The 27517-nt window shown below is 42.2% G+C and overlaps 1 protein-coding gene across 1 annotated transcript in view; it reads left to right on the top strand.

The window, feature by feature from the left end:
• Positions 1-27517, top strand: part of LOC126248282 (apoptotic protease-activating factor 1-like) — a 274185-nt gene that overhangs the window by 157065 nt on the left and 89603 nt on the right. The window contains exons 12-13 of the mRNA XM_049949131.1: positions 18184-18552; positions 25093-25300. Of these exons, the coding sequence (XP_049805088.1) occupies positions 18184-18552; positions 25093-25300 (577 nt within the window). The remainder of the gene's footprint in view (positions 1-18183; positions 18553-25092; positions 25301-27517) is intronic.

Genomic DNA, 27517 nt, shown 5'->3' with positions numbered 1-27517 from the left:
AGAGGTCGTCTCGTAGAACAAAATAATTACGAAGAGGGTCCGAGGCCCGGCCTGGAGGTCGGGACGACCACCCCTCCTGAACGAGGCGAACTACATGCCGGAGAACCGGGTCAGCTGCCGTTTCCCTGGCGACTCTAGAACTAGTGATCGGGAAGCCATCAACCGCTTAGCGGGACGCCACATCCAAATGAAAACACATAATCTCCTCCCGATCGAACTTAGGATCCGGGCCCACCGGAAGACGGGAAAGAGTGTCGGTGTTGGCGTGCTGTCCGGTAGGGCGAAAATATGTCATAATGGTACTTAGAGAGAAACAAGGCCGAGCGCTGCAGTCTGTGGGCCACCCTATCCGGAATCTGAGAGGTGGGGTCAAATAACGATATTAATGGCTTATGGTCAGTGATTAACTGAAACTTCGTGCCATACAAGAAAGGGTGAAACTTGGTAACAGCGTAGACAATGGCCAAAGCCTCTTTTTCCACCTGGGAGTAATGGGCCTGCACGGGACTAAGAGTTTTAGACGCAAACGCCAGTGGTTGCTCGGAGCCATCCGCATTGCGATGGGCCAGGACCACCCCCACCCCATACTGCGAAGCATCTGTAGCCAGGACCAATAGCTTATTGCGGTCAAAAGTAGCCAAACAAGGCGCCGACGTGAGGTGCTTCAAAGAGGTGAACGCGCGCTCTCATGCAGGTGACCAATCAAAAGGAATACCCTTGCGCAGAAGGCAGTACAGGGGGCGGGCTATGGTGGAAGCCCGGGGAATGAACCGGTGGTAATAGGCAATCTTACCTAAAACTGCTTGTAACTCCTTCAGCGAAGCGGACCACAGAAGGTCAACAATACCTTGGACCAAAATTTCTATTGGCTGGACGTTGTGCCAAGAGATGGTGTAGCGCACATACTCAATGGACGGTTGGAATAAGTTCGACTTATGCAGGTTGCAATGCAGGCCCACGGACCTGAATTTGAGAAAGAGGGTTCGAAGGTTGTGCAAGTGTTCCTTCGTGCTGCGGCCTGTGACAATTATGTCGTCCAGGCAATTAATACAATGAGGGATTGTCGATGTGATGTGCTCAAGATAACGCTGAAATATCGCCAGGGCACTGGACATTCCGAAGGCCAACCGCTGGTATTGGTAAAGGCCAAACGGGGTGTTGGCAACCGCCAGCCATTTGGAGTCCTCAGCAAGTGGTATCTGATGATAAGCCTCCGAAAGATCGATTTTCGAAAAATGGTGGCCTCCCGCCACGTCGGATAACAATTCATCAGAACGAGGCAAGGGATAGGTGTCCACCACCAATTGGGAATTAATGGTGGCCTTGAAATCGCCACAAAGACGTAATTTTCCCGAGGGTTTCCTGACAATAACGAGGGGCGAAGCCCACTCACTAGAAGAAATGGGAAGAATGACCCCAAGGGCTGTCAGCCGGTCTAGCTCTGCTTTTACCTGAGGGCGGAGAGCCAAAGGGATCTGCCTCGCACGTAGAAAATGCAGGCGAGCCGATGCCTTCAACGTTGAGTGAGCTTCAAAGTCTGAAACACGCCCCAGGCCCTCCTCAAAGATATCCTTAAAGTCAGTTGTCCAAGATTCCAATGATTGACAGGGAACGTCTTCGGAGGCCAACTGTATTGTGTCTGTGATAGAAAAACTGAAAGCTTGAAAGGCATCCAATCCAAAAAGGTTAGCGGAGCTCGCATCACTGACAAAAGACGCAGTAGGGGAATTAACTGTTTACCATAAGTGCGGAGACACCGGTAAACTTGCGGCAACGGGGGCAACCCAAGGTCGGAGTAAGTTTGTGCATTCAACAAGGAAACTGCCGCGCCCGTATCTACTTGCAGTTGTAATCGGCGTGACCAAACCGACACCTCGATAAAGATTTTGTATGCCGATGCGTCGGGAGTCTGGCCCAATGAAACTTCCTGAATTTCAACGTCCATGTCCTCTGTACCTGCTTCCTTTGATGCTTTGGAGGCTGAGCAGCTAACTTTAGCAATGTATCCTTTTTTATTACATTTGTGACAAACAGCCCAGTGCTGGGGGCACACTGTGCACAGGATGGTAACAGGGGCCGGCGGCCGGAACTCTGTCTACGCGCCGTGTGGGAGCGGCCGTAATGGCCGGATTGTATCGCTCGCATGTCGTCCATCCCGGACGTAGTGGACGCGGCCGCGCTGCCCTGAACCGCCGCGACGTCGCACCACACTTCCAACTGTTGACCTGCGGCGTGAGAGAGTTCATACGATTGAGCAATGGACAGAACTTCCTCAAGGGAAGGGTCTTCCAACTGCAGGGCCCATTGCCGGACCTCCTTATCAGGGACCGAATGAACAATGATGATGTGCACCATAACATGGGCATACGACTCTCGCGTTACAAAATGGCACTTGCGACTAAGACCGTGCTGGGTAGCTGCCCACGCCCGGTAAGACTGATGGGGCTGTTTCTTGCATTGATAGAACTCAACCCTAGCCGAAACAACATGCGTGCGGCGGCAATAATATGAAGACAGTAATGAACACAATGCATCAAAAGACAAGGACGAGGGTTCCTGTAACGGCACTAGATACCGCAAAACTTGATACAGCGAGGGAGATATCCAAGACAAGAAAAGAGCACAACATACCTCTGCATCGGCAACATGAAATGCCTGGAAATGCTGCCGAAGGCGATGTTCATATGGGTCCCAATCCTCCACCGTCTCATCATACGGGGGAAAGGGAGGAGGGAACGGCGCTGGAGCAGACGGCGTGGATAGCAACGCCGGAAGCGCTTGTTTCAATGTTGCCATGAGCTCCGTGTGCTGCTCAACCAAAACCCACACTAAATCTTCCATGCCGTGGATGATCTGCGAAACTGGAACAACGACGCAACATGCAAAAGAATGACCCTACTCGTCGTCAATTGTGTATTAACATGATTCACGTTGTCCATCGCACTTCGCATAGTGTAGACCGGGAACTGTCTGCTAGGCATGACCGATGTAAAACTGACTGGGCATGGCCCGTGCTGCCTGAGTTGTTGTTTCACCAGCAGAGGGCGCGGCTGAATTCTCGCATGCCCTCTGTTGGACGGGACTTTATTTCTGGCTACCACTGTCCGTGACGCGCCATGCCAATGTGCGCCTCCCGCGATCTTTCTGGTGGCTATTGCAATACTCGTGAAACCTTACAGAATGTGCACATTAATTATGTATACCATGTTGTGGGGATCAGATAACATGTGAAATCAGTTACAGGCATTTACAAGCAATGATTGGGTGGTTGTAGAACTTCAAATGGCTGTAAAGGATAGATCATAGTAAAAAGTTTACATTTCATACGTAGAGGCACTTTTAAAAATCATAATAAAGAGAGAGTGATAATGTGCCTGAAAATATGCAGATAAGCTAAATAAACTACTTTCAATATTACTAAGAACTTTATTGTCAGTAGCAACCTACTCTTCTTTCAGGAGATACTTAAGCAAGACAAACTACTCATAAATAGTAGCAAAGCAGTTGTGTTATGACTGGCAAAATTTGCTTTGACATATCATGTACCATTACACTGAGTGTTAAAGGATAAATTTGCTGTAATTATGTTCATTGGGCTCTGAGAATTTGGTGGCTCCCTGCCTTTGCCACTTTTATGTACATAATTACCGTGTTTTGCTTATTGTATTATAAATTAAATTGTTACCCACTGGCTCATGAGCTGCATATGAAATGTCTGGTGCTGTGGTCCTCACCGTTTCTTCTGACAAGTGTCAGGCATTTAAATTCATATTTCCAGAAACAATTAAATGCACACAACATCCAGGAATCTGTTTCTTTCAAGCTTAAAAACCATATTTTCACATTACCTACAGCTCAGCATTGTAGAGTTCAAATAAGCAGCAGGATCAGCTGGTTTTCATCCAACTGTATACTGCCAAGTTGTATTCTTACATGAAACTAACCAGCTACATATTCTACAATAATTCTTCCCTGATTACTTTCACACCTCCAAGGAGTTTCCATATACCTTCCAGATGCAAACTTTTTTGTTTATTACACTGAGTGCTTTTTGATAAGGGGCAGTCCATCAAAATGAGACAAGTGGAAAAAAGTGAGAAAACTTTTTATTGTGTTAAATGAATAAGGTGGATGCAGAATGACTTCCCAACCCAACTCAGCGTAGCAGAATGTGGGCGGGCATTATCGTGGAGTAGTATCACTTCATGCAGTCTTCCTGCTCATTGTTTTTGGACTGTGCCTGCAAGACATCTCAGTGGTTGACAATAAATGTCAGCAGTGATGGTTACACATTGCAGAAGCACTTTGTAGTACTCCACATGATTGTTGTTCCAACAGATGCATAACATTATGTGCACAGATTTTGTATGGTGAGTTGCTGCTTTGTTTGGGCTGAACCATTCCTTCCTTTTCCTTATATTAGCATAAAGACACCATTTCCCATCACCAATACCAATAAAGGATAGGAATGGTCAGTGTAGTTCATGAGCCAAATGCTGACGAGCACAAATGACCGTCTGCTGATTTTTTTTGATTTTGGCTTAGAGCATGCAGTACCCATACACTCAATTTTTTAACCTTCCTCACTGCATGCAAATATCACATAATGGTGGAATGTTCATAGTTCATATAGTCTGCCAGTTATTGGATACACAGGCATAGATCACTGTGGATTAATGAATTTAAATTATCTTCATCAAACCCTGAAGCTCTTCCTGAATGTGGTGAGTCACTAATTTCAAAACGATCCTCCTTAAAACAAGAAATCCATTCTCTTCCCATCATCTGTCCAGTCACATTATCCTCACACATGGAACAAATGTTTCTAGCTGCGTCCCGTGCCGTCGCCCCCAGATTAAACTCAAACAGAAGAGTATGTCGGAAATGTTTTGATTTCTCCTCTTGCCATTCCATTTTCTAGCATCCACAGCTGCACTCACTATCTCCAAATGTCAATATGACAATATGTAAACTCAAATATCAACAATGAACTACAGTGAAAAATGACAATCAATAAATAAATCCATGGCAGCTGGAATACCAACATGCAAAACAGAAACACTGCGAACTTATGCACCAGCCTGATACATTTATCCCTCTGTGAGACAACATGGTCTGTGCCTTCATGCAAAAATGTTTGCAGTTGCCTGTGCAATCAAAATTGTACCCAGGCGTACACCACTTTGTCCGAGGCAAATTAATGGCCATGGATTTCCTTCAGGGCTTCAAAAATATGGAAATCACATGGGGAGAGATGTGTAAGAGCTTCCCAGCAAAACTTATGCTGTGTAGTCAAAACAACCTCGGCAACATTTGGGTCATAATAAACAGTTAAATAACTTTTTTTTTCCATCTGTGTCATTTTCATTTGACTGCTGCTTATATTTGACACTCCTGTTGTTTGCAGCATTTCCTGATAGTCCTATGTTGTTCCCCCTTCACAGTGGAGAATATACATTCTGTGTAATGATTTTTTCCTTATGTCCTGTGTGGTTCATGGATATTGATCTCTGCAGTAAAATAGACATTTTTCACTGGTAGTGTGCTAGAGTGCCCAAAAGCTATTTACTAAGCACAGAAATTAACCTTAATTAATTCTGCCACATAGGAAATCTATATACATTGTAAATAATACATGAATCCCTGAAAAATGTGGTGGAATTTATCTTTTTGCTTAAAAGAGCAGCTATAATTTCCTTGTATTTTGTGCTGCTGGGGCATACAGTTTATATATTTTGTTTTTAGATACAGAGCCAGGTGACACAGTAATATATACAGGACTTGCATTTGGAAGGACTGAGATTCAGTTAAGCATCTGCCCATCCAGATATGGTTTTTCCATAGTTTCATTAAATCACTAATTTCCATCCCATAGCCATCTCTAATTACCTTGCTGATGGGATATTACACCTAAATCATCTTTTTTATATATCAGCATTACATACTGAATACACCCATCATAATAGGCAAAGGAAGTATGCCAATACTCATGATGAAATCAGCTTTTCACAGAAACATGTGATTATGTGTGTCCACTGCTTTAATGAAATTTGGAAGTTTTGCACATGTAATTGTGACTATTACTTGATTCTGAATTTTCATTGACTGATGATGGGTACTCTCAGAAATTATAATATATTGTAAACTAACAGGTATTATTACTAGACTTGAACAGAAGTACCAAAGAGTGGCCACTGACAGAAGCTGAACAAATGCATAATTTAGATTTATTGTAGTACTGGTTATCATGGTGCAAAGATCATAATGTATCTACCTGATGTCTCGAGAGGAATTGCTCTATCTTATTGCCTATGTCCCTTCTTCTCCTTTCCTGTCAATGAAAGTACTTTTCTGTGCACATCTTGGATGTCTGGCCAACAGTAATGATTTTGGGGGGCTACAGAAGAATTCTTACTTTATGAGATGTGTGTTCTCTCAAAAAATATTGTATGAATGTGGCTCAGCACCATTAAAACTTTTTATTCCCATTTGAGTTCACACTGGATCTCTGTAACATTGGTGTGATGGTCATATCTGCCAGTAACAAGTGTAGAGCACTCTTCTGAACTGCTTTGATGTCTTCTTTCAGTCCGACCTGGTGTGGATCCTAAACACTTGAGCAGTACTCAAAAATGGGTCTCTCAAGAGTTCTGTACATGGTTTCCTTTACAGATGAACCACACTTTCCTAAAATTTGCCCAATAAATGAAAGTTAACTTTAGGATCCCCACCAGTGGACATCACAGTGGAGGATGATGAAATGGTGTGGGTAATGCAGCAGAATAGGGTGGAAACCTGCCATGGAAGATGCACAGGGTGCATGCAACACTTGGTATGGGCAGATCTGCTGGTGGAGGTGTTTACCTGTGGGCAGCAGTAGGCAGGGTGGGCCAGTACTTAATCAGAGTTTGTCCAGCGTGGACTTCACATAACGTATAGTGCCGTGTATTGTGCTGAGCCATTAGCCATCTCCACCAGCTGCACGCTGCTGAGTTATTCTCCTGCTCATCTCTCCATGGGTCCAGATGCTCTGCTTCTCCTAGATTGACTTGCAGTGGGAATTCATTTCCCTCTCCAGGGGTTCAGTTCCCCGGCTACTATCAAGCCACTGTCAGCCTGTGACGTATCCACACCTACCATATAGTGAAGCGGCATTGTCACGTCTGTACAGATACCAAATCTGCCTTCCCCACTACCTACCTTACTACATGTTCATTCCATTAGGTATCACTTTGTAACATTACGTCAAGATATTTAATTGACATGGCTGTGTCAAGCAGCACATAACTAGTCTATTGCTGTATTTGAATGTTACGAGATTGTTTTTCCTATTCACCTGCATTAACATACATTTTTTTGCATTTAGAGAAAGCCGTAATTCATCATACCAATTAGAAATTTTGTTCAAGGCATCTTGCATCCTCCTCCTGTCACTCAATGACATCATCGTCTTTTACACCATAACATCATCTGTAATGGAATTATACAAAGGATTTTCTGATGCTTTCATCTCCAAAATAGCAATAATATGCAGAGCAAATGATGCTGAATTCAAATGTTTGAGAAGATCTACAGTATGTCATTTTCAGTTCAAGTTCTGAACAATACACACATCCAGGAATTTGGAACTTCCAGTTTTCCATATTTCCTGTGCTCAGCCTCCTCAGTAACTGATTATTATTTAATAAAAATGAATGAAGACTCACGTGGATAGCTGAGCATATTAAAGCACCTGCTTCCAGGACATGTGGCAGCTTGCCAGCCCTGGATCAAATCCATCCAGCAGATTAAAGACGGGGACTGTTGCATGTGGCATCGTGGATGTGGTGAACATGAGTTTTGCTGTATACACAGATTGAGGGGAGGGGATACACAAATTTCATCCTGGGGTAAGTGGTAGCATCAGGAAGGGCATCCAGCCACCAACTACCTTTTACATTGCCAAAACCAAGATATAACAGTACCAATCCCATAGAGCCACAGGGAACAGGCGAAGAAGTAGAAAAACAAATGAGTCACGTTGTATGATTCGACTGCCATCTACCACACTGCCATAATAACAACACGTACTTGTCGGTTCATCAGGTATCACTGCTATATTCCAGTCAGTGTAAGATCTCTGACATTTGCATATGGCTGTGTGCTGAAGCTTCACATGCCTACCTCCACTAATGAGCTCAGTAGATGGCTATTGTTTTTGCCTGCATCCATCTACACTTCACAGTAGAAAGCTGGCAACAGTTCTGCCAACTTTTGGGGATCACCTTGCACTGACTCGACTATAGGACACACATTGTCTATTTACTCAGAAAGCAAATAAACTAAAATTAAATTTTTATGAAACCACCTTAATGTCCATGGGAGCCACAATGTAGTTTTGGCAATCCCTGGTTTATAGTATAGACATCTTCAGTAAAGAGGTGTTTCATTTCCACATAGCTGATTCTTAAATGACAGGCCACTTTCTGTGGTAAATTGCACTCTGTCTACTCATAAAATAATGTGAACTTAAGTATTGGCATTATTGTCCCTAATGTCCTTGTAGTTGTCTGGAAATTGTATTATGAGGACCAGGATTAGCTGATTTCACCTGAAGCTGGCTGGTCTGTTCACTACATGTGTTAAAAAATCCAAAAAGTAGAAAGCTCACAGCACTTTGTTGAAGAGCTGACGTGAAGAAAGATCTCCTACCCATATCTCTGTGCTGGTTGAAAAAGCAATCTGAAATTTGGATGTTCCATTCAGTAGGGTATTAGTGTCGTTACTCAATTCTTTCGCAGCTTAGCTTAAGACATCTTGATCAGTCAAGTTGTTATTCATGTGAAAGTGAATCAAGACCATTTTGAAGTACTCACTTCTCAGTTTATAACAGTATGAAAAGAATAGATTGCTACTCACCACACAGAGAAGGCAATGAGTGGCAGACAGCCACATTGATAAAATATTGCAAGATATTATTAGCTATTCAGACTAAGTCCTTCATCAGATGTAAACAGAAGTCCAAAAATCTTCAGTGCTGTATGAAGGAAACCCCTGGAGGGAATTTTTCAACTTCTCTTTTTGCTCATCTTCTCATCCTCCAGGGTTTTTTTCCAAGTCCTTTTGAGGATGAAGGTGCCATGTTAATTTTCCACATCTGCTTTATCACCTTTATTATGAGTAGAGTGTGTCAGGGCTAATGGTCAGTCACTCTGCAGATTCCTTATTTTCCATATCTTTCTTATGATTTCTGTAGACTTCATAATTGCTTTATCTCTCTTTGGTGACTTTTGTCCCCTCATCTTTTGCTTTACTGTTCCCATGGCATTACACATCCCCCTCCCCCCCCCCCCCTCCTGCCACCCTCTGCACAGTGACATCAGTTTGTATTAGTGGATTAATTTCTTCAAATGTTAATTCTGATTCTGGAATCTACAATTAATCAGGGTAATGAAGTATGTATAAATGAATACTGGCTAAATGACAAATCACCTATATATGTATGAGCTGTCACGGTGTTCTACATCTACATCTACATTTATACTCCGCAAGCCACCCAACGGTTTGTGGTGAAGGGCACTTTATGTGCCACTGTCATTACCTCCCTTTCCTGTTCCAGTCGCGTATTGTTCGCGGGAAGAACAACTGCCGGAAAGCCTCCGTGCGCTCTCGAATCTTTCTAATTTTACATTTGTGATCTCCTTGGGAGGTATAAGTAGGGGAAAGCAATATATTCGATACCTTATCCAGAAATGCACCCTCTCGAAACCTGGACAGCAAGCTGCACCGCGATGCAGAGCACCTCTCTTGCAGAGTCTGCCACTTGAGTTTGCTAAACATCTCCGTAATGCTATCACGGTTACCAAATAACCCTGTGACGAAACGCGCTGCTCTTCTTTGGATCTTCTCTATCTCCTCCGTCAACCCTACCTGGTACGGATCCCACACTGATGAGCAATACTCAAGAATAGGTTGAACAAGTGTTTTGTAAGCCACCTCCTTTGTTGATGGACTACATTTTCTAAGGACTCTCCCAATGAATCTCAACCTGGCACCTGCCTTACCAACTAATTTTATATGATCATTCCACTTCAAATCGTTCTGTATGCATACTCCCAGATATTTTACAGAAGTAACTGCTACCAGTGTTTGTTCCACTATCATATAATCTTACAATAAAGGATCCTTCTTTCTATGTATTGGCAATACATTACATTTGTCTATGTTAAGGGTCAGTTGCCACTCCCTGTAGCAAGTGCCTATCCGCTGCAGATCTTCCTGCATTTTGCTGCAGTTTTCTAATGCTGCAACTTCTCTGTATACTACAGCATCATCTGCAAAAAGCCGCATGTTTAGTATCAAGTTTTTGTAAGAAATTTGAACAACTATGGAGGTACTTCTATATACACTCCTGGAAATTGAAATAAGAACACCGTGAATTCATTGTCCCAGGAAGGGGAAACTTTATTGACACATTCCTGGGGTCAGATACATCACATGATCACACTGACAGAACCACAGGCACATAGACACAGGCAACAGAGCATGCACAATGTCGGCACTAGTACAGTGTATATCCACCTTTCGCAGCAATGCAGGCTGCTATTCTCCCATGGAGACGATCGTAGAGATGCTGGATGTAGTCCTGTGGAACGGCTTGCCATGCCATTTCCACCTGGCGCCTCAGTTGGACCAGCGTTCGTGCTGGACGTGCAGACCGCGTGAGACGACGCTTCATCCAGTCCCAAACATGCTCAATGGGGGACAGATCTGGAGATCTTGCTGGCCAGGGTAGTTGACTTACACCTTCTAGAGCACGTTGGGTGGCACGGGATACATGCGGACGTGCATTGTCCTGTTGGAACAGCAAGTTCCCTTGCCGGTCTAGGAATGGTAGAACGATGGGTTCGATGACGGTTTGGATGTACCATGCACTATTCAGTGTCCCCTCGACGATCACCAGTGGTGTACGGCCAGTGTAGGAGATCGCTCCCCACACCATGATGTCGGGTGTTGGCCCTGTGTGCCTCGGTCGTATGCAGTCCTGATTGTGGCGCTCACCTGCACGGCGCCAAACACGCATACGACCATCATTGGCACCAAGGCAGAAGCGACTCTCATCGCTGAAGACGACACGTCTCCATTCGTCCCTCCATTCACGCCTGTCGCGACACCACTGGAGGCGGGCTGCACGATGTTGGGGCGTGAGCGGAAGACGGCCTAACGGTGTGCGGGACCGTAGCCCAGCTTCATGGAGACAGTTGCGAATGGTCCTCGCCGATACCCCAGGAGCAACAGTGTCCCTAATTTGCTGGGAAGTGGCGGTGCGGTCCCCTACGGCACTGCGTAGGATCCTACGGTCTTGGCGTGCATCCGTGCGTCGCTGCAGTCCGGTCCCAGGTCGACGGGCACGTGCACCTTCCGCCGACCACTGGCGACAACATCGATGTACTGTGGAGACCTCACGCCCCACGTGTTGAGCAATTCGGCGGTACGTCCACCCGGCCTCCCGCATGCCCACTATACGCCCTCGCTCAAAGTCCGTCAGCTGCACTTACGGTTCACGTCCACGCTGTCGCGGCATGCTACCAGTGTTAAAGACTGCGATGGAGCTCCGTATGCCACGGCAAACTGGCTGACACTGACGGCGGCGGTGCACAAATGCTGCGCAGCTAGCGCCATTCGACGGCCAACACCGCGGTTCCTGGTGTGTCCGCTGTGCCGTGCGTATGATCATTGCTTGTACAGCCCTCTCGCAGTGTCCGGAGCAAGTATGGTGGGTCTGACACACCGGTGTCAATGTGTTCTTTTTTCCATTTCCAGGAGTGTATGTCGGTGATGATCTTTCGCAAAACACACTGATTTTGACATAAGTAATTTCTGCATTGAAAGTGTATTTGAGGCAGCTGCTATACTATTGACAGGTCCAAAACTAATTGTAGTGTTTGTATACCGTACATTTGATAGCATTATTGATGTCTTCACAGAGGTCGCCCTGTGTGCACCAGTTGCAGAAATACAGTTAACATAAAATTCTAATCTGTGGGGATATTAACATTGGCATTAGGGTTACAACAACAAAGTGCTTACACTTGCTTAATGTCCTCAGATCACCCAATATGTTTTGCACAAATAGCAAGCCAATAAGAAAGCTTTCACATATAGACAGTGTTATAACAAATGTAGAAAGAATATTAATACCATGTATCTATCAGATTGTGAAGGGATATGGTTAAAATTGCTGACAAATAATGCCATAGAGCAGTGTGAACAACCCAGTTGTGTTAGCATTGTTAATGATTCTCATAGCAATGCTTTCAGATCACAGCTATGTATGATAAGATGGTCCAACTTTCTGTCTCAATTTTCAAATGTTGATGAAGCTTTTGACAACTGTGTCAGTTTGTTTCTAATATGTTTAAGAAGTGCTGTCCTAAAGTACTAAAAAGGCACAAGGGGAAATAAAGCAGAAGTAACCATAGAAGTGTACATCGATGATTCACACCTGAACTCCAAAAATTAAGAATACAGATCATCAATAACTGTAACATATCAAAGAACAGTGAAGAAGACAGACTTCAGTACCTTCAACTAAAGAGAAGGTGTTGTTGTTGTTGTTGTTGTTGTTGTGGTGTTCAGTCCAGAGACTGGTTTGATGCAGCTGTCTATGCTACTCTATCCTTGCAAGCTTTTTCATCTCCCAGACCTGCAACCTACATCCTTCTGCATCTGCTTAGTGTGTTCATTTCTTGGTCTCCCTCTATGATTTTTACCCTCCACACTGCCCTCCAGTACTAAATTGGTGATCCCTTCTTCTAGTCAAGTTGTGCCACAAATTTCTCTTCTCCCCAATTCTGTTCAATACCTCCTCATTCGTCATGTGATCTACCCATCTAATCTTCAGCATTCTTCTGTAGCACCACATTTTGAAAGCTTCTATTCTCTTCTTGTCTTAACTATTTATTGTCCATGTTTCACTTCCATACTTGGCTACACTCCACACAAATACCTTCAGAAACGACTTACTGACATTTAAATCTATACTCGATGTTAACAAATTTCTCTTCTTCAGAAATGATTTCCTTGCCACTGCCAGTCTACATTTTATATTCTCTCTACTTCGACCATCATCAGTTATTTTGCTCCCCAAATAGCAAAACTCCCTTACTACTTTAAGTGTCTCGTTTCCTAATCTAATTCCCTCAACATCATCTGATTTAATTCAGCTACATTCCGTTATTCTCATTCTGCTTTTCTTGATGTTCACCTTATATCCCACTCTTCATGGTCTGTGTTAGATGGCCCCATGGATTGTCACCTGTGGAGAATGAAATAAGATGTCAGGACGGCAGTGGATTTGTTTAATTAACTTCTTTATTCTGGCCCTCGGCCATAGTACATCAGGAGCAGCATGGTGTAGGTGCCCTGTTGCCTCTCATGTGAAGTAATGGATGTCCGGCACTGCTGACAGTGCAAACAGTGGGGCCAAGCATGGCATCACTTGAATGCTACTGTTAGCAATACCTTGTACTGTGACCATGATGGCAGCACAAAGAATGCTGCTGGTGATACTGCAGAGGTGGCTATGACCTTCCCCCAGTGAGCGGGTCTCTCTCTGCTCTGGCAGCTGCTCTCTGGTGACTCAGGACAGCTGCCCCATACTGCATTCCAGGATGTCGCTCCAGGTGCCACATGCTTGTAGTGCAAGCTGTGATACTGAGATGAGAATATTTTAGTACATGAATGGCTGTGTACATATACACTCCATACTATGTTCGTTTAGGGCTTATGGCACATACTCTAATCACTTCCATGGTTGTAAGTGAGGAAAGGCTTCCATCTTTCCACTAGCGCATTGCAGCTTTGGCTGTTGGTATAACATGCCCAGCTGGCTATGTTGCACAACACCTGTTGGCCATGTTTTGCCTTGAGGCACGTAACACACTTGCCTGCCTGCAGTTGGCTCTGTTGTAACTCACTTCTGCTCTGATGTACTTTCTGACTGAACATGGTCGATATGCTACACTACCCTCCTTTTTATCAAAACCCAGTCCCTCAAGTCAACCAAACTAGATTATCCTTTACTCTAGAAATCATCACAACTGGCCCTTGTGTTTCACCTATTAAGAATTATTCTAACAGTTATTTTCCTTAATCCTATCACCTAATCTTATCCATTTCTACAGGACCTTTAATCTTCTCCTTAACTCAAACACCATGGAACTTATTTCATTCCTAAGTTTGTTGCACAGTAACTTCTAACTCTCTTTCTAAACTTACAATGTAAAATGAATCAGTTATACTTACTACCACCTCCTTGTGTGTTCATCTTCCTTCTGCTGCTTTTATGCACAGGGTATCCAATCCACTGGAATCTGAATGGTGGCTGAGTCTAAAACCAGTCTTGTGCTTCATCTTCTATATACCAATACAAAGGCTACACTCAGCAGAGTGAGTGCCACTGCGGTGGTTGGTATGACAGTAGTCAATATTGTCTCTTTCCGGTACTGATTTTCCCGATATGAGTTTATATGCTGCAATAAGGTTTCCAGGAAGACTCGGCCCTCCGCCTTATTCAGAAGCTTGTTTATAGACTGAATTAATTTGGGTCCTATGGTGCTCCTCCGGCCAGTACAAATGACACTGCAAGATATTCAGGTGTTTTATCCCTGAAATTGCAGTGGGCAGATGGAAAGTAGGCCACATTATCTCTCACATGCTGTTTCATTTAATAACAAACCACTCCTGTTTAATTCTAGCCTCTTTGCTGGTGTAAGCTTTCCCTGATTGAAACAACTAACCACTACTACCGTCTTGTTGAACATAGAGTACAACCAATGCACCTCGATCTGCTGGAAGTACAATTTTGGCTCAATAATTTCTTTATTGCATTCTCTTACCTTCTTGTGTACTATTAGCAATTTCACGGACCATCCCTTGTATGACACCAAAGAATGAAATTATATGAAGTAAATCAGCTTAAGTGTATCACAACTGTCAGTGGTAAATAATATTCTGATTGTAAAGGTCAGTGAGTTCAGTTTTCACAGTAGTTAATGAATATATGTATCATTTGAGACTTCCTCATTTACTCTTCACTAATCATGTCTCCATTGTTAAGGAGGGGAATAGAATAGTTGTAATAACACTGTTCACGTTTACGTCGCACTTCACTTGGCATAGACCGGGACTGTGCCCTAGGCATGCTCGATGTTAACTGACCGGGCACAGCCCGTGCTGCCTGAGTAGTAGTTGTAGTTGTAGTTGTTGTTGTTGTTGTTGTTGTTACGCCGGCAGAGGTCGCGTCCGAATTCTCGCGTGCCCTCTGGTGGATGGGACTCTACTTGCGGCAACTACCGTCCGTGACGCGCCGTGCTGATGTGCGCCTCCCGCGATCTTTCTGGTGGCTACTGCACTCCTCCTCCTTCAGGGGGTGAAGCCACTGTGATCCACTGCGTCGGAAAGTGGAGCGTCGGGCAGGAGTGATGACCTCCACATCCATTGGAAGGCCGGATTCGAGGGTATCTGCCAATCCTCGAGCCGGAAGCTTCGAATACGGCTGGAAGTGACCCACACGAAGAGGCCCCCGTCGTCCCACCACCGGAGCCCGGGACAAAACGGGTGACAAGCTGTCGAACTCCGGATCCTGTGCCACCTCGAGAAGGGCAAGACCCAGTGGCGGGGACGATGGGGAAAGGACGACCACAGGTGAACCAGCCTCCTGAGAAACCGGGCCTGCGAGGGGGGCCGGCTCTCGCTGGGGCATCTCGAACGATGGCGATGCTGGTGCTGGAGCTACTGGAGGCTGCCAAGGCTGAGAACCATCGCAGTGTGGCAGAGTCACAGGTGGGAGAGGTGGTAACGTCCCCTGAGAAACCAACACGGATGCCGGTAATGGGGAAGCCGGTGTCCGAGAGGTTGGAGGGTGGGTGCCCAAACGTGGACGTAGCTGATTTTGGTGACGACGTACCACCCGGTCCTCTGCCTGCAAGGTATAGAGCCGGCGGCCATTTCGGCGCAGGACCACCGCCGGTATCCAACGTGGATTGCGACCAAACCCACGTGCCCAGACCGACATACCCCGTGGAAAGCCAGGTACTCCGTTTTGCGAGGACTGGCATGGACTGGCGAGGACCAGGCCGGAGAAAGTGCAGCAGAGTCCTAGGTTGGCGCCCATGGAGGAGCTCTGCGGGGCTGCGTTCGCCCATTGGTGTGGTCCGGTATGCCGTGAGGAAAAATGTCAATGCCCCCTCCGCAGGAAATTCGTGCGCATACTTTTTCATCTGCGTCTTAAATGTGCGCACCATGCGCTTGGCTTCCCCATTCGATTGTGGATGGAAGGGGGGAGAGCAAACGTGCCGAATACTGAAGCGCCTACAAAAATCCTGGAGGGTCTGCGAAATAAACTGCGGTCCATTGTCCGAGACCAGGGTGATTGGCAGACCTTCCACAGAAAAGATTTTTGTTAGTGCCTGGATTGCAACTTCTGAAGTGGTTGAGGAGCAGCGAACCACATATGGGAATCGGGAATAAGCATCAATGACAATGAGCCAAAAGCCATTGAGAAACGGGCCTGCAAAATCGATGTGAACACGTTCCCATGCTTGGGTTGCCGGCGGCCAGGAAGAGAATGCTGCCCTGGGAGATGCCTGTTGGCTCACACACTGGGAACAGGCGGCCACCAAGTGCTCAGTTTCTCTGTCAATACCGGGCCAGTACACATGTCTGCGAGCCAAGGTTGTAGTACGGGAAACACCCCAGTGCCCCGCATGTAATAACGTGAGGACCTCCCTTCGTAAACTGGCAGGAACAACCACGCGAGGAGCTGTATCATCGGTAGCCAGAAGGAGAACTACTTCCAAGACCGAGAGGCGGTCTCGTAGAATAAAATAATTACGAAGAGGGTGCGAGGCCCGGCCTGGAGGGCGGGATGACCACCCCTGCTGAATGAGGCGAACTACTTGCCGGAGAACCGGGTCAGCTGCCGTTTCCCTGGCGACTCTAGAACTAGTGATCGGGAAGCCATCAACTGCTTGGCGGGACGCCACATCTAAATGAAAACACATAATCTCTTCTCGGGCCCACCGGAAGACGGGAAAGAGCGTCAGCATTGGCATGCTGTCCGGTAGGGCGAAATTGAATGTCATAATGGTACTTAGAGAGGAACAAGGCCCAGCACTGTAGTCTTTGGGCCGCCCTATCCGTAATCTGAGAGGCGGGGCCAAATAATGATATTAATGGCTTATGGTCAGTGATTAACTGAAACTTTGTGCCATACAAGAAAGGGTGAAACTTGGTAACAGCGTAGACAATGGCCAAAGCCTCTTTTTCCACCTGGGAGTAATGGGCCTGCGCGGGACTAAGAGTTTTAGACGCAAACGCCAGTGGTTGCTCGGAACCAGCTGCGTTGCGATGGGCCAGGACCGCCCCCACCCCATACTGCGAAGCATCTGTAGCCAGGACCAACGGCTTATGGGGGTCAAAAGTAGCCAAACAAGGCGCTGACGTGAGGAGGTGCTTCAACGAGTTGAACGCTCGCTCGCATGCAGGCGACCAATCAAAAGGAATACCCTTGCGCAGAAGGCAGTACAGGTGGCGGGCTATGGTGGAAGCCCTGGGAACGAACCGGTGGTAATAGGCTATCTTGCCTAAAAAAGCTTGTAACTCTTTCAGCGAAGCAGGCCGAGGAAGGTCGACGATACCTTGGACCAAACTTCCTAGTGGCTGGACGCCGTGCTGAGAGATGGTGTAGCCCACATACTCAATGGACGGTTGGAAGAAGTTTGACTCATGCAGGTTGCAACGCAAGCCCACAGACCTGAATTTAGTTATATGTCATACATTGAATGTTTTGAGTTTTATTGTAATTAGGAGTCAAACTTTCAGTTGAGAACTATGAACTGGTCCAAGAATGAAATCCTAAGTAACCTCTTGCATTGAAATGTTTATAGGAAAAGACTCATCTTCATCAGATCGTTCCCCATAATTTGCTGCAGCAAAATTTCTAGAGTGAATGAAGGGGATTTATAAAATCAGATAATAGTGCCAAGTTGTCAAACTTTCATCGATAGCATTAGAACAAAATATTGTTTTTTTTTTCCCTTAAATTTGCTTCTGGCGTGTTACTTGTCCATATCTGCAGTGTATGCATTTGATTATTTATTTATTTATTTGTTTATTTTTTTTTTTTTGTTCTTGTTACAGCTATTGGCAGTCGACTATAAACATATACTTCACTCATTTCAAGGCCATAAGAATCAGATAACATACGTACAATGCCACTCAAGTAATAAAATATTCCTGTCATCTTCAGAAGATGGTACAGTAAAATTGTGGAGTTTGGAGGATATCATTGACAAGAAAACAGAGAAACAGAAATCGGGTGACAGTGGTACTGTCAGAACACCATCTCCTCGTCTTCGTCAAACTAGTTGGAGTAATATGTTTTCTGAAAGTGGGTCGGATGACAAAAGTATTTTCACATTCAGTAAACACAAAGGTGCTGTCTCTTGTGCCTCTTTTGCACACAAAAAGAATGAAGTGGTGTCATGTTCTGTTGATGGATGTGTGAAGGTATGCACCTAAAATATTTTTAAATGTATGCCTTCTCCTCACTCTGTTCTTGTTATCACTGAGATGGCACAATGATTAAGTTGTAACATTCAAATTTGAGTATGGATCAAATGTGCACTTAGCCTTCCTGATTAAGGTTTTCCATAATTTCATCTACAAACTTTAGCCAAATGCCTGAATACTTGTGATCATGTTGTGCTTCCATAGCTGATTAATATGAACATTAATAAAACCACCACGGCTGTTATTTTAGATGCATTTATTACTTCATGACCAGTTTCATTTCAAACGAACGTCCTCAGGTGACAAAAGGGAAGAAATGTTGAAAGATACATGTCGGAATATGACAAGTACAATATATCATTTTGTTGTCTGTGCGTGGTGTACTTGAATGGTTCTTAAACAAACCTTGCCAATATCTTTCCCTAATCCTTGCCTCTCTCAGGGAGTGCTCCATACCTAGGGACATGGAAAAAATAATATGGTTAAATTTTGTGTTATTTTTTACCAAAATCAGTATTATTTTTTACCAAATTCATTGTTATTTTTTGCCAAATGTAATGTTACTTTTTTTGCCAAATTCAGTGTTATTTTTGCCACATTCAGTGTCAATTTTTCCCAGACATTGTACTTCTTTACCAAATTCAGTGCATTTTTTCCAAATCCATTGTAACTTTTTTGTCAAATTCAGTGTTATTTTACTGGTAATGTCATTGCTATTTTCATTGTCACAGCATAGTCCATTACATGAACATCAGCCTTGAGGAAATTAGATGTCAAAATGCTGTTTTAATACTCAGTGACTATCAGCTATGAATCTTGGTAAACTGCTGTCCTGAGATTTGTAATACTTTTTTATAGCAAAATTGCAGATTTCATGATATGTCCTAAGAATTGCTGATTTTGCATTGTTTTACTAAAAACCACAAATTTCACATTATTTTTTGCATTATCATTTCCATGAAATTTCTCTGTCCCCATGTGTATTTAATGACTTGGTGTTGGTTGGATGTTAAATGTAACCTAGCTTAATTGAATATTACATGAAATGGTTCTCAATATTCTGGACATTTTGTGAAATGACACACAAGTTTTTCTGCAAATGAAATGTGGAGACATTCTGTGTAGATAGTAGCAACTCTTTATGTGAAATAGGTGGTTAGTTTTCACTTGTGGTTTTTGCAGCTGAATCTCAACACTGAGACTTTACATTCAGATGGCTTCAGGCCCAATTCCTCATCATACCATATACCTTTTTTTCCATTTGAGCCAACAGTTTATTGTTTATGATGCTCTTAGGCACATGTGCACTGTAGAACATGAAGCACATCCCATGATAACATTTCAGTTAAAAATTGAATGTGGGTTCTTCTTATGGAAGATACAATAAAACTGATGGCATCCTAGAAACTCAGTGGTAGCAACTACTTGGGGCTTTTTCAGGACTCAAGCAACACAAATGGGTGCTTGGCTGCCAAGCTAAGGGGGGGGGGGGGGCATCAAGCTGAGAGGGGCGCCAGAAGCAACCTAAGTGCAAAATTTATACACAGGGTGTATCATAATTAGTAGCATAAACAACTCGTATCCACACTCACTAGATTTATTTTTAAAGGTCCTTCCAAAAGCCCAAGGAACTGTAACTAATGAATGGGATTGGGGTTAGGAGGGGAAGGGGTAAGGGTGAGGAACACAAAATGTTGTTTGTGTGGAAAAATAGGGGGGAAGGAGGACCGCCAAATGATACTGTCATTTGTTTGGAAAAAGTTCTTGAATTGGTCCTGCAGCTACTGCTATTTGCCTACTAATATGGGGTAGCTCTAATATTTCTTTGTAACTAACATGGTGATGTTTAGTAAAGTAATTATAATGAAATGCTAGAGGAAAGTGTTGCAGTTGCCATAAGTGTGTGTTGCCAGTAAGAAAAACTATCTGTACATTTTTATGTTCAGTTTTCACTTACAGAAAAAGTTCAAACAGGGTGGTGCAGCGATTAAGACACTGGGCTCACACTCGGATACATCGAAGTTCAAATCCATGTCTGGCAAGTCTTATTTATATTTGTTGTGAATGCTGGAATGGTTTCTGTGCAAAGGATGTGGCAGGCTTTCTTGCACATCCTTCTCTATTCCAAGATTTTGCTTGGTTTTTGGTGATCTTTTGTCAAAATGATTTTAAACCTAACCTTCCTTTGAGTCTAGTTAGTAGCACACATCATTTATTTCATGATATCCAGTGGCAAGACACAGTAAAAGGTCAGAAATGTGCACCATTAAGCTCTGAGTTCAGTCACTGTATTCATGAGCCATGCTTCATTGTCAACAGTCTATTTGTGACAGAATGACTGCTTCCATGGAAGAGAGGAATTTAATGACGTAGGATGCCAGAGTACAGAATTTTATTTCTCATCACACTGCATAACAGAGAATGGAATGGTTTTGAGAAACTGGACAATCCAGTAGTCGTACAGGAACTAAAATTTGTTCTGTTTCAACACAGACACAAGATGAACTGATGAAAACATCTTTGCAAAATCAGTTTTTAATCACATTACAACTGAAACACAGTACTGTGTGTTCCCAATTGGTGACTACAATTTGCTGCTGGCCTTGAGAAGTCAGACTGCAAAGGATACCATGGCTGTCAGTGAAAGGCTCCATATTAACATCAGCTGTATATTGAATGGCAACAGTGTCAGTCATAACAGCCCAGATGGAGATAGCAGAAATTGCAATTTATTGCCCGTCTCATAAACTGTTCCTTGTGGAAGGCAGGTGATTAGAAGGCAAAGATTTCTATGTGATGAGGAAACCAAATACAGTGTTATTTTGCAGGCCAAAGTACCTTAAGAACAGTCAGTTTCTTCCACTCTCTTAATTTTATATTTTCTATAAATTAAATAAATTTAAGACAATAAATTCTCTTAAAATTGTATTTGAACCAAACACTGTCAATGCCCAGCCTCGTACTGGACTCTTAACAAACTCCATAAGCTACCAAAATATTAAGCTGGATACTCCTACATTTAGATATTTCTCAGCACTACCCCATCCTTGGCTCCATCTTACTAGATCAAATGATCTTTTCATATCCAGAACCAGGCACCAGTTGGCACATGTATTCTTGCATATATTTTGAAGATGTGTTCTTCATACTGTCTATCTAGAAGGCGTAACTTACTCCATCACATACACCAATTACAAGCACTATTTACCTTTATAAGCAGTGATGTGCCCACTGTACTGTGGTTGGCTCCCAACAGCTAGCTCAGAATTTACGTGTGGCTAATTTATGTGCTGCCAAGTGTACAAAATTTTACCACTCAAAAATTGCAAATTGAATATGCATGCCGTAATAAGCAGTGTTAATGATAGTTCTGTTGTGCGATGTTAGGCAAAGGTACTTATTCTTGAAATGACCACAAATATAAATGAAAATCTCACACAGTATTATAACCTGCTAACCTGTTGCATTGTGTGCTGTATGTTTCAGGATCCATCGGTCAACAGACCTGGGATAGAGATAAAATGATTGCTCTAATGAGGAAATGGTCCAATTGGGCATATCAGAACCCACACTGTAATTTTTTATCCTGGAAGAATACAATGAAAGAAATAAACTGTCAAAATTGTAGCTGCTAAGATGCACTCCCAAGTATTTTTTTAAAAATTATTGAAGTAACTCATTTTTATCTCATGAAGAACCACTTATGGCAGCAGTTTGTACAGCCCTTTCTGCCTAGCATGCAATTGGCTGTGACAAGAGTGTAGTGTAGTGCAAATATCCAAAATGACACACACAAATCTGAAGAACTTAAACCACACAAAAAATTTAATCATTCATGTTTTGCATAAGAGGCAGTTAATAATGATAACTAATTGTATGTAATTCTTACAAAGGTGACTAACAAAAGAAAATAAATCAAGGCAATGTTTGATGTTACATTAGAGATGGCTTCCACCAATTGTGACTTTAATTTATCAAAATGAAATATTTGTTACACATACATCACTTTATAACAATATGTGTAACACAGTTCTTATGATAATTTTTGAACAATGTTCGTTGTTTACTCCTCATATTTGTCATAATAAAGCAAAGTGTCATTTGAATGACAAAAACAAACGTTCTCCATACACAAGTCACATCTGATGAAAGAAAAATTAATTCTTCCAGGCACTTTACATTAATTACTAGTTTTATTAAGACAGAATTGTGGTCGAGTAAGAAATGGTCCTGGCTGTTGCTCTACCTATTGTACTGCATATCAGGCATACTTAAAGCAATTTTTAAAACAAGCCAATGCAAGTAGATAGTGGACAAGTGACTGCAATTTAAGAATACTGTTCTGGTAACCCTTAAGTGGGATAAAGCTATCAAAAACTATATTGTCCAACAGTTTCTTTAAAAATATTTTCTACAATGAAACAAATTCTTTAACTGGAGTCACATTGGTTGTTCTGTATAGAATCTAAATTATATCAATAGCCTTTTGGAAAATGGAGGTATCATTATGTCCAGGCCAGAGAGTCCAACAAAAGCAATTAATTAATTTTGGCAGCTAGTTAGAAACTGTTTCAAATGAAATGGTAAAAATTATTTTTTCCTATTTTTTCAGATTTATTTGATAGGTCGATTACAAGATTTTTGCCACCAAATAGTACCTTTTTTTTTTTTTTTTTTTTTTTTTTGCCTTAGTATGCCTTGAGGTCCCTGAAGACAGATTAAAGCTGCAGAAACAGTAATCCACTCATACTTAACACTGTCACTGTTGTATATGAATGTGTTGTAGCATTAATCAGTTGTGTAACCAATTGTCTTTTTTCGCCTGAGAAAGAAAAAATGCAGTTTTCATGCAGTTCTTTCATGAAACATCACTGATTGGTATTAGACACAGCAGTTTGGGGATAACAGCAAGCTTTGTCTTCTCATCTGCTATGAATTAATATCAACTCCTCTACACTTATGCTGGAAGTAAACTTCACTGTTTTACAATTCCCTATTCCATATGATTTCTTGAAACTCCTCAACTAAGTTGAAGAATACTTGAAATCAATAGTGTTCATTCAGTTGCTGTCTGGAGGGCGTACTACTGTCATTTCTTGAAACTCCTCAAATAAGTTGAAGAAGACTTGAAATCAACAGTGATCATCTCAGTTGCTATTTGGAGGGCCTAGTACTGTGGATCTCCATCGGTAACAGTGCGTTGCCTCTGATGAGCAGCCCTTCATGGTTCATATCCGAAGAAAACTCCTTTAAAGAACTGTTGTTCATGTTATTTATTTAAGATTAGGGTTTATACTGGTTATTAATGGGGAAATGCTTGAGGGGGGGGGGGGGGGGGCAAAACTTTGTGTCTACTCTGTACTGTAAACCTTTCAGGTAGTTTCCATTTCACTGTTTTGCAAGTTTCATTTAGGTGCATATTTATTTCTCCATTTAAGCTTTCTTCCATTTATGCAGTTTATGGCCAGATTTTATGAAGCATGAGAGGGTTTGCACACTGATTAACATTAAATGTTAAACTTGATAACACCTATTCAACCACGAAAGCAATTGATAATTATTTTGGGTATTAAATAAAGTGCAAATTTGAGTAAACAGTAACTGGGGACAATTGTTTCAGAGAAACTGTCAACAAAAACTGAAATGTGCTGTAAAAATTATATCTTGCTGTGTCATATTATCAGTTTATTAATGCGCCATCAACCAAAGATATGGACCTGCCATGTTGTGCATGCGCAGTCTGCTACAGCTCCGAAGGAGATGTGCATTTCACCAGCCGCCTGGTGAGCTACGAATTTTGCAATGTTCAACATTAAAAAAACAAATACTTGTAGTGTGTCTTAGCAGCTAAAATTTTGACAGGGTCTTTCTGTCAGTGTATTCTTCTTATATAAAAAATTTAAGGGCATGTTTTGACATGTCGGATTGGACTATTCCATTGTAAGTTCATCTGAAGCCCCCACTGTTCCCACCCCTGTCCACATGCACACAAAATCTGAGTTAATTTGCTGTCAGTGTTTTATTACCTGCCACTGAAAAGATGATGACAATCTCATTTAATTAAACATTGTTTCTCTGCATGCAGAGAAGGAAGATTCCAGTAAGGCATGATGTGTATTATGCATCTGTCTTTTGCACTAAGTCTGTCTGTGTAACTTGTTACATTCTATTTAATGATTGCAGTTTCTGTTAATTTATTAAATTGCCAAATTTGCACTCACATTTATTTTAGGGACAAGTGATGGACTTAGTTCACCAGTGTTTTGTGAATAATAGCCCTCAAGTGATTCTAAGACTTAACTTTTTAAGTGTTTACATTATTTTACTTTACTTTATGTCACTTGGTTGAGTAAAATTGTTTGATTGTAGCACTGATGAACCTGGAGTGAAAAGAAAAGCAGGAACTTGTCTTTGAAGTCTTGACACTACCAAATTAATTCTTTGTTTCTTTCCCCTTTCCTTATTATAATTAGATGATTAATTTTTTATACCTTTATTTTATCTTTTTCTTTCTTCCTATTTCATTTTTGTTTGTAGGTGTGGGATAGTGAAACGGGGGCAGAGAAGTTGCACATAGATGTTCCCAATAATAGCAAACCTAATAGCTGCACTTTCTCTAATGATGATACTCTGTTGTATTTTGGTGGGGAAGATTCACACCTTTATGTCTATAGTGCAGAATTTGGTACATTCCTTTCAGGATTGGGAAATGATGGACCAATAGTGACAATTTTAGGTATCCCAGGTTTGTAAATTATCTTTATTTTTTTCATTGATAGTTTTTATTGTAATTTTTTATTATTTGCTATTTTTCCTGATTTGACCTTAAGTGACAGACTTTCTCTCATTTGTTTTTACTCCTCTTCATGATACTTAATCAAAAATATGATTTAAACCTCCATGTGAAATGTAACATGAAAATAAGTGCAAGAAAGATTTATTTTAAAATTTTCTTGTAATAACACTTTGTGCACAAAATTTATTTTGTGAGGATGCTCCAGATTTAATTTACAAGATGTGTACTGTCAGCTCTGTAATATTCTGTGCATCACTTGTGAGCCCAAGAAAAGTCTTGCAACTTCCATTCTATCAGTGCACAGTTAAGTACATTGCTAATCCTAATTGTCACCATACATGAGACTAGAACAGATTCAGATCACTTTGCTACATTCCAATATTGCAATTTTATATAATTATCTTCTTGCACAGGTTTCTCTCATCTTAAATGCACCAACTGCCTGTCAAACCATCACAAACAGTATAATTTGCAAACCATTATGAATGGTAACATATTGTGTGAGTTAGCTTACATTTTTATGTGTATGGCACCTTGCTCCGGGTAACAACTGAAAGTGGCTTTTTAAGCTGATACTAGTTGTGTGTAACTAAAAAGATATCTTAATACATATACAGTCTAAGTGGAAAAATGTGGTCTTCAATCCACAAATTTATGACATGCTGGCCAATAAGAAAAAGACATAGAATCACGACACACTGAAGAGCCAAAGAAACTGGTACACCTGCGTAATATGGTGTAGGGCCACCGCGAGCATGCAAAAGTGCCACACATGACATGGAATGAACTCGACTAATGTCTGAAGTAGTGCTGGAGGGAACTGACACCATGAATCTTGCATGGCTGTCCATAAATCTGTAAGAGTAAGAGGGGGTGGAGATCTCTTCTGAACAGCACGTTGCAAGGCATCCCAGATATGCTCAATAATGTTCATGTCTGGGGAGTTTGGTGGTCAGCAGAAGTGTTTAAACTCAAAAGAGTGATCCTGGAGCCAGTGTATAGCAATTCTGGACATTTGAGGTGTTGCATTGTCATGCTGGAATTTCCCAACTCTGTTGGAATGGACAATGGACATGAATGGATGAAGGTGATCAGACAGGATGCTTACGTATGTGTCACCTTTCGGAGTCATATCTAGACATATCAGGGGTCCCATACCACTCCAGCTGCACATGCAGAGAGAGAGAGAGAGAAGAGAGAGAGAGAGAGAGGGGGGGGGGGGGAGAGAGAGAGAGAGAGAGAGAGAGAGAGAGAGAGAGAGAGAGAGGGTTTCAGAGTTGTCACAACCATTTAGTTCACTGGTTACATCCATAGTTGTTTGAAGAACACCAATATTTGCAGCCCCTCTCATCATCAGCCGTTTTACATCCACTGCTGGATAAAGGTAATGTCTGAAATACATCTTACTATTACTCATTGAGTGGCTGTTTTTTTATATCACTGCCATATGTTAAAACTGGTAATCCGCAGTAACTCGGAAGATTGTGCTTTATATATATCAGAGTTGTCACGTCACATAAAAAACTATTTACTTTATCAAAAGCACTCCAGAATATTTTTACTCTTTTGTTTATTTCTTTTCTTGTCCATTCAGTTGTTGCCTCCAGCAGCTGTCCTAAATACAAAATCTTACCAACTGGTTCAATAACTTCATTATAAATTGGTGTTCAGACCTACATCAGAATGTTCTTTATTAAATTATTCCACTGGTTGTTGACGATTTTTTGCTAGAAGCAAATAGTATAGTGTCATTAGCAAATAAAGACGATTCACATGTGCTCCATTAACATGTATTCCTAGCCAAATTCATGTTCTATTTCCTTTCTTCTTTGAGAATGTGTTCAGGACAAACAGATCTTCTTTGAAAATTTTAATAATGTTTCGCCTCTATTATTTCTTGTATAATATCCTGAGATTGCAATTAAAGATTTGTCTTTTAGTTATTACCTGCTTGTGCATTACAGTGTCCCACTATAATCATTTAGTAGTGGCATTTTTTTTATCATTTATCATTTCTGTAACAATTCTACCTCTTATCAAAATGCGAGCATGTCGTTTCTTAGGCTTGAATGGTTTTGACATAAGTCTTGCTATTCTGTTGTTAGTTATTTTGTTTGTAATAAATCATATGCCATAATTCCTGCCTGCTCTTCCTTTGTAGTGAAA

Source organism: Schistocerca nitens, chromosome 3 (assembly GCF_023898315.1).
Source record: "Schistocerca nitens isolate TAMUIC-IGC-003100 chromosome 3, iqSchNite1.1, whole genome shotgun sequence".
Taxonomy (NCBI): domain Eukaryota; kingdom Metazoa; phylum Arthropoda; class Insecta; order Orthoptera; family Acrididae; genus Schistocerca; species Schistocerca nitens.
This window is presented reverse-complemented; position numbering and strand designations above follow the sequence as displayed.